At 28.3% G+C, this 9,222-nt stretch overlaps 1 protein-coding gene across 1 annotated transcript; it reads right to left on the bottom strand.

The window, feature by feature from the left end:
• Positions 1–1,783: 1,783 nt before the first annotated feature.
• Positions 1,784–7,851, bottom strand: LOC110633170 (disease resistance protein RUN1). Its single transcript, XM_021781680.2, has 5 exons — positions 7,316–7,851; positions 4,490–5,591; positions 4,101–4,379; positions 3,029–4,018; positions 1,784–2,611 (listed from the first exon to the last, which is right to left on the bottom strand). The coding sequence occupies exons 1-5, from the start codon at positions 7,819–7,821 to the stop codon at positions 2,117–2,119; spliced, it is 3,372 nt and encodes a 1,123-aa protein (XP_021637372.2). The 5' UTR covers positions 7,822–7,851; the 3' UTR covers positions 1,784–2,116.
• Positions 7,852–9,222: the final 1,371 nt, after the last annotated feature.

Genomic DNA, 9,222 nt, shown 5'->3' with positions numbered 1-9,222 from the left:
ATGTGTGTGTGTGTGTGTGTGTATGTCATTTTATAATATTTTCATATATATATATATATATAAGTATGAATATGGATGCAAATTGCTATTAAAATAAAACTTCAAGAGCTAAATTGTTTTCAGACTAAAAATAGAGTTAAAAGTGTTTTGGTATTTTTGCTAAATTCAGTGGGTAATTAATAATAATTCTAATGGTAGGGATTAATTATTGGTTTATTAAATATCACGGACTAAATTGCATGATTTTAAAACTACAAGGACTAATTTGTAGGTTTAACTAAATTTTAGAGACTAAATTATTAATAAAATAAAATCTTAGAGACTAAATTATTTTCGTATTGAAAATAAAGTTACGAACATTTTGGTCTTTTTTGCTAGAATTAACAATAATTAAAGGATTAAGTTATAGGTTTTGTCTAATTTCAAAAACTAAATTGCTTAGTTTTGAAAATAAAGGGACTAAATTATTATTAAATCTCAAGAGCTAAATTATAGTTTACCCTTTTTAAAAATTACATTTAAGTTTAAATTCAGTTAATATTATATGTTAATAAAATAATACATAAATGATAAAAAAGTAATCGTAATTCTTAGATAAATAAACATTTTACTTATATAATTAAAGCAAATTAAAATTAACATTTTAATTTAAATAATTAATAATATAATATTTATAATACTATAATAATATTATATCATATATAAAAATTAATAAAAATATATATATATATAAAATTAAGGGTAAATAATACTTCATTCCAAGGTTTGATAAAACCTATAATTTAATTCCTATATTTTCAAAACAAATCAAATTAGTTCCTAAAGTTTGGTAAAACTTATAATTTAGTCATTCAATTTAATTTTCCATCCAATTTGCTATTAATTGTAGTGAAAATAACTAAAATGCCTTCAACTCCATATATTTTCTAACTTAAATAATTTAATATCTGAGGTTTTGTATTATAACCAAAATAATTTAAATCAAGACACTTTTTGTTTATAAAATTTAAATTAAAGGATTATAATACAAAACATTAGGGACTTAATAATTTCATTTAGAAAATATAGATTAAAGAGTTTTGGTCATTTTTACTATAATTAATGGTCAATTAGATGAAAAATTAGACAGAGAGACTAAATTTTAGGTTTTGCCAATTTTAAGAATAAAAATGTTTAATTTTAAAAATATGAAAACTAAATTATAGATTTTATCAAATTTCAGAAATTAAATTATAATTTACTCAAAAATTAATTTATGAGTATATATAACAAGTATAATAATATGCCATACACGTTACATACAAAACTAACAAAACTAGTAATAATAAAAAGAGCATAACATTTGTTTTCCTAATTAACATCTCTCAATCGAGGCCCATGATCGTTTCCGTTGACAGCAAATTTAAACCTACGATCCAATTAAAAAAAAAAAGTGTAAAGCTTACAATACAAATAATAAACAATAAATTAAGTGTCAATTGAGCAAAAAGAGTGACTAAAGGAAAAAGAAATCTATTAACAAAAAATAAATAAAATATATTTTCGACTGAAACAAAATTTTAATTTTTCATGTAAAAAAAAGCAATTTCTCAAAAGAAAATTGAAAAAAAAAATTTAATAATTTAATATGCAATTAGTGTGTACACACAATCATTTTTCTAATTGAATAACCATAAAGAAAAACAATTATTGTGTAGTTTACTGACTTAATTTTTCTATTTTTATCTCCCGTCGAATTTTGCTATGAAATCTCAATAACCAAACATACTATGTAATGAAAATGTGACCAAAGGAAAGAATTATAAAGAATATAATTACCAATATTTGTCAACAACGGTAAATAAATGCAAATATCCACACGTTAAAATGTCAACAACGTCTTCATCGTCATAATATAATAGACGAAGTCCACAATTCTTGACCTCTAACTGGTCAGAAAAAAAATGACGCCTTAAGTTGATTACATCCTTCCAACTGATCTAGACAAGTTATGGAGCTAGGAGGCACAAAGCTAATCCAAAGTTGATCAGAAGTGATGCATAAATCTTGAGCGATTTCCATCGTAAAGCGACCTAGAAACAAACTTTGTTCCGACGGCAAATTGTATGCATGCAAGTCACACACAACAGTACAAGTATCCACACGTTAAAATGTCAACAACGTCTTCATCGTCATAATATAATAGACGAAGTCCACAATTCTTGACCTCTAACTGGTCAGAAAAAAATGACGCCTTAAGTTGATTACATCCTTCCAACTGATCTAGACAAGTTATGGAGCTAGGAGGCACAAAGCTAATCCAAAGTTGATCAGAAGTGATGCATAAATCTTGAGCGATTTCCATCGTAAAGCGACCTAGAAACAAACTTTGTTCCGACGGCAAATTGTATGCATGCAAGTCACACACAACAGTACAAGTATCCACTGAAGGAGGCTGATCATGATGGAATCTAAAAACTCCAGATAAACAGAATCCTCCCCATCCGTAATTCAACCAATAAGGAGGTAGCTGCACTTCTAATGAAGACCCCGAGCCTTGATTGTTGAACCACACAGGAACTTCACTTGAGGCTAAACACAATGATACAAGGGTGTTTGCACTAAAGAGTCCCTGAGCCAAAATTATTACTTAACAATTAACATGTGTAGCTTTGCAGCAATATTCTAAGGGAAAATAAAACTTTTTTGGTGGATGCATGTGTAATTGGATAGTTATTTAGTAGTTGAGTTGGTCATGCAATGCACAAATTCTAAAGTTCTTTGGCAAGAGGTCAGAATGCACATAATGAAATTTGCTATAGGCCACAAAGATAACATAAAAAAGGAATAAATGAATGATATAATATCATATGACACCAAAATATATAATATCTTAAGAAAAAAAGTAAGATAGTATATATATATATATATATATATATATATATATATATATATATATATATATATACTGAAAAATGTGACTTTTTTTTTCTAGGACCCCCCAAGATGTGTGTGTGTGTCTGTGTGAGAGAGAAAGAGAGAGACTGACCAGAGAGAGAGAGTTGTGCACCAATAAGAAATGCATGTAACTCATTAGCCTTGCAAGTGGCCTACGATTTTGGCCTTGAATCTCAATCAACCTTACCCATTTTATAAGGGCGAACGATGAAGTTCTTGAAGTGCTTGCTTCAAATGGATTTGGAATACTTTCCTGTGTAGTTAGACATTCCGCACTAAGTTGTAAAACGGTTGATGAAAGATCACGCAAGGACTGAAGCTTCTTGCAATCAACGAAGTGAAGGTTTTCAAGTTTAAAATTTCTACTTATGCTTGTAGTTAGTGAAGTTTCCAAGAAAGAGCAACCCTCCATGCTAAGATGTTTGAGACCCGAAGGAAGATTATTTGGAAATGATCGAATCCTCTTACAATTGCTAAAACGAACAGCTAAGAGTTTAGAGAGTTGACTAATGCTTTCAGGCATGCTTACAAAATCATTTCCGCTTAGATCTAGATGTTGTAAAAATGGGAAACAACTTAGATCATAAGGAATCATTGCATCCGTAAGACCGCAATGACTTAGATTAAGTCTCCTAAGAATGCAAAAGCCTCTTAAAGAAGGCAACTCAAAGGACATGGCAGGTGTAGGTTTCTTAGGCATTGGCCACCAAGGGCAAAGACAATCCCATGGCTGAGCTAATGGCAATGATGTTGAACCGATTCCTGCTATTTCAAACACATCCACAGATGTCATATCCCCTATGTTATCTGGAATTTCTTCAAGATTTGAGCAGCCACTCAATATAAAAACTTTAAGAGACTTCAAATTACACAGGCTACTTGGAAGAGCTGTAAGGCTTTTGCAATTCTTCATGTTCAGTAAAACAAGCCTTTCTAGAAGTCCAATAGAATGGTGTACTTCAAGTAATCCTGTACAACATTCAAGTATCAACTCTTCAAGGTATGGGATCTCTCTAAAGTCGGGTGTCTTGATTAAATTTTTGGAGTAACTAAGATCAATTATCTTCAACAACTTTAAAGGCTGTAAAAGATATAGAAAGGAAATCAGAAAGAAACCGTAAAACCAGAGTAATAAATAGATATAAGGAGTTAATCATACATACTCTTACTCCCTTCCATAATTGTTCAATTCTGCTATAAGACAAATGGAGCTCAACAAGTTGATCTGGTTGAAAAGTTTGTGGCAAAGATTTGAAAGGATACCCACGCCATTCCAAGTACCTTAATTCATTGGAAAGATATTCAATGTCTTTGGAGAGTTTTAAATTGCGAAGTATGAGCAATCTGAGAGCTTTCATCTTCAAGAAGGCTTTAGAACTCATGTATCTGTATCCTTGATCAAACATATAATCCAGGACTACACCTTCAATTAGATTTGTTCCCTAAAAAATCAAAGGCAACAATTAATGGTGAAAACAACTGAAAGACTTATAACATTTATAATGGAAGTTTATCAAATCAAATATAATTCTTAATATTGAGTAATACTAACCGTATCATTCATTAAGATGTGACAGACATCCTTATAAAGCCATAGTCTACTACGTCGTCCAGGCTCTTCTCGACATTCTCGATGAACAATTTCTTGACCCATTTCTTCAAGCAAATCATGCATCCACACACGGTTGTCTGAAATAGTTATGAGAGATTTATCGATAAGCTCCCTTATACCAATATCTGGGTATAATCCACCACTTTCCAGTACTTTCATCACATAACGTTTCATTTTTCCTTTGAAAAAGCATGCGATGTCAAGAAATATTTTTTTTTGTATTTCCTCCAATCCATCAAAACTTATTTCAAGCTTACTTAGAATTTTTTCATTGGGAATTTTTTTCAACCTCTTCAATGCACTGTTCCATTCTTTCACAGATCTAGCAAACAAGGAGGAACCCAAAACATTAAGCGCTAATGGGAGGCCACCTGCATAGCTTACAGCTTTGTTGGATAGCTCCATGTAATCTTGTGGTGGACAATCTTTCTTAAAGGCTTTCAAGCAAAAGAGTTGAAGGGCTTCATGATGATTTAACTCCCCAACCCTATATATTTGATCTACTTCATGTTGGATCAACAAATGTTCATCCCTAGTCGTTATTATGATTCTACTTCCAACTCCAAACCAGTTTTCATCTTTTTTTCCAACTAATAATTCTAATTGCTCTAACTCATCAACATCATCAAGAATGACCAAAACCTTCTTCCGAGATAGCCTATTTTTTATGTGATAAACTCCATTGTATTCATCGTACACATCTATGTCTCTTTCCATCAATGTTGCACATAAAAGTCGTCTTTGTAAAGTGAACAAACCATATTTTCTTGAAGTTTCTCTAACATCCGCAAGAAAAGCACTACCCTCAAATTGGCATTGCATTTCCTTGTAGGTGACACTAGCAATAGTTGTTTTTCCAATGCCACCCATCCCACAAATACCTACCGTTTTGACATTATTTAGCTCCTCTATATTGATACACAATCTCATTTTCTCTAATCGTGAATCCATTCCAACAAAATCCTTGGCTATGCTATGACTAAATCTTTCCAATTCGTTAAGTACATCTTTAGTGATATCCTGAATAAACTCTGACTCCTCCCTACAATATAAGAATTTCCTATTATCATAAATAACACAATATTTTAAACATAGAAATAACATTAAAAATATCAAGTGTTCAATTTTGTTCATATCGCGCACACGAAAATTCTATAATATGCAAAGAGTATATTATAGAGAGAAATAAATAGTAAATTCCTACTCAAATTGAGATATCAATAATAGGAAACATATAATAAGCGTTTCATTGTACTCATATTCAATAATAGGAAAAATAGTCTTTCCAATACATTTTAAGTTTCTAGTAATGAGTTCTTCTAGTGGCACTTCTTCCTCAAATGATATTAAGGCTTTTTAGAGACTTTTTATAAAATGTTCCTAAACACAAAATAATTAGAGATAATTTCAGACGTAACTAATTAAAGTTTTGAGAAACACAATAAAATTGTCTCTTAATAATATTTTCATCTCAAAATATTTGGTGGGAGAGGGAAAAGGAAGTGAGAAATATTTAAGGGATGATTTTAACAAAACGTTCAAAAAAATTAACATTTACAGACTTTTTTTTTTCTATGTAGCTAATTGTTTTGTCTCTAGTTTCTAATTTTTTTTAGTGTAATTTATTTTATAAAATTAATAATATTTTATAAATTAATATTAATATAAAAATATTAAATTAAATATTAATATATTAATTTTATATTACCTTAATAAATATATTCTTTTATAAATTAATTTTAGTATATTTGCTTATATATTAGAAATATATCATTTTAATATTTAATTAACTTGTCTAATTTACTCTTAAATTTCAATTAAATATTATTTAATTTTTAGGGGACAATCATTTCCCATAATTGACTATCAAAAAATATCGATAATAAATTTATACCTTTCATAATAATAGTTTAGAGTTATCTTTAGAGAAACAAATATTGCTATTGCGTTTACAATGTCATGCTACAAAAACATTTCATGCTATAAAAACAAAAACATTCAATTAAAAAACTGGTTCAATTTACTTCAAATTAAATTTTTTCAAAAAAATTATGAAAAACAAATTCAATTCAAATTATAGATTAAAAATCTAATATTATGAAATATATATATATATATATATATATATATATATATATATATATATATATATATAACATGAGAATGAAGAAATTTCGACAAGGGAAATATTCCAACAATAATAATTAGATTATGAGAAAAAAAAATCATTTTAAATTGACTAAAAGAATGATGAGAGATTTATACTAGACTTTCCTTTGATGATGTTGTCAAATAATTTAAATTTCGAAGAATAGAAATTGATGGTTGTAGAATTAATAAAGAAAAAAAAAAAAAGATTAAGAGGCGATGATGGTTTGAATTTTTTTTTTTTTTTACAAGAGGGTTTGTATTTCACTGTATACATATAATTATTTCAATACAGTAATAAAAAAAATTAATTTTTTTTAAATAAAATTAGTAATGAATCCATAAAAGCTTTTAAAATAATTGAGTGATTCAATGCCCCCTTAAAATTTGATAAGAGTAATAAAAAAAAATTATTTTTTAAAAAACTACTACTATAACCTAAAAAATTTTAAAATTTCAGCAGCCAATGCCCCCTGGCCTCTAGATATATCCATCTCTGGACCTAGTATCTTAAATTTTCTGGTTAAATTGGTCGAATTTGTGCGGTTTTAGAAATGGGACATATAGGAAAATGCTAATTAAATTCAAATAACTAAAAGAAATGGGATATATTCTGACCTGTCTTGTAAATTCCATCCAGAAAGATTGGCCACTTGAGTCATAGCAAGTCTCCACCGTTGCACCCTCTCGTCGTTCTGCTGATAATGTTCAAAGTCATTTTCAATACTCCCCTTCTGTTTTCGAACTTCTGATGGATTCACATCATAGAAAATGGGCAAAACTATTTGGTTGCCAGAGTTCTTGCATTCTAAAATTTTTACGAGTTCATCCAAACACCATGTTGAAGAAGCGTAATTTTTTGAAAAGATGACAAGAGAAATTTTGGAGCTTTCAATTGCTTTGAGGAGTTCTTGAGAAATAGTTTCCCCTTTCTCAAGTTCTCGATCATCCTTGAATATTATGATTCCTTTTTGACGAAACTCTTTGCACAAATGACTGATAAAATTCTTACGGGTATCTTCACCCCTAAAGCTAAGAAAAACATCATATTTCCATTGTTGAGAAGAAGAAGAAGAAGAAGAAGAAGAAGAAGAAGAGTTTTCTTTCATGGCCTTAAGAGCCATGAAAAGCCTTTTAATAGTTTAAATGGGAAGCTTGATGGGTCATTTGTTACGTCTTTCTTCTATAAGCATAGCTTGATATTTATAGAAGTTATTTTCCATTGTGCAGTGCACTTTCCTAAAACCTAATTAAAATTATATTTTGTTGTGACAAATTGGAAAAGCTTTCTTCTCCCGTTGTGAAAAATTCAAAGTCTTTTAATTTTACCTTTGAAATTGAAAGCAAAGTTAATTAAGAGGCACGTAAAGGCTAATTATATGTTGCTGTTGGGTCAATTTACAATAACTTTTAGCTGTATACAAAGGAGAGCGAAAGAGGCACGTAAAGGTTACTTGCTTTAAATGTTAATCAACTATCATATAATATTGACTTTAATAATAATAATAATAATAATAATAATAATAATAATAATAATAATAATAATAATAAAGTGAACAGCTATTTAGAATACTTTAAAATTAAACATATTAAAAATAAAGAAATAAAAAAGAAAAGAAAATAGGACATGACAAGGAATAAAAAATAGTGCTTAAATGATAAATTTTTTAAAATTTTGTGAAGATTTTTGTACTCTTTAATTTTTATCTGTTATTTTGACATAGTTAAAGAATGAATTGCTTGACAATTAAGTTTTGGTCTCTCTTTACTTGATTTATTGACCCATGCTCTTTCATCCAGCTTTAGATATTCTTCAAATTGTAAATTGAATTCCAAAATTATAATATTTAAATACTTAAATAAATATTTAAAAAAAATACTTACATGCAAAAAAATAAGCTAATTTTTTAATAAAAATAATAATATATTATTATTGGGGTAGGTTTGAGGGATTCAAGATGAGAAAACCTTCTTCCCATTGTTGACCTATGAATATCGGAATCAAGACGAGGTTTAGAAAAATTAATCGAATATATAGTGAATTGAATTGCAGTTCCAGCCTTGAGTTAAAGATACAGCTTAAGTAGTGATGGATTGGAAAAGAGGACTTATTTAGCATCATAAAATTAGAGGTCCTAAAGGAAGTTTTAAGATATATAGATGCGATTAAACCAATATAGAACAACCGTAACCAATAAAGTTGTTAATTAGTAGTTGAAATATTAAGCAAGAGTGAAGAAAGGAATGGACCGAGATATATCCAAATTGCTTCGATTTCAATTATTTAAACGATTTCTTATATTAAATTATAATTATATATTATATCAAATTATATATTATAGAAAAATATATGATAAAAGCTAATAATAATAATAATAATAACAGTTAATTATTATAAAGTGAATATCTATTTAGAATATTCTAAAAGTAAAAATATTAAAAATAAAGATATAAAATAGAAAAAGACAATTAATTGGAAATGACAAAAAAAAAAAAGCTTAAATGATAATTTAAAAAAAAAATTG

This window comes from Hevea brasiliensis, chromosome 12, assembly GCF_030052815.1.
Source record: "Hevea brasiliensis isolate MT/VB/25A 57/8 chromosome 12, ASM3005281v1, whole genome shotgun sequence".
NCBI classification, from domain to species: Eukaryota; Viridiplantae; Streptophyta; class Magnoliopsida; order Malpighiales; family Euphorbiaceae; genus Hevea; species Hevea brasiliensis.
Note: the sequence above shows the minus strand (reverse complement) of the source record. Positions and strands in the feature narration are given on the sequence as shown.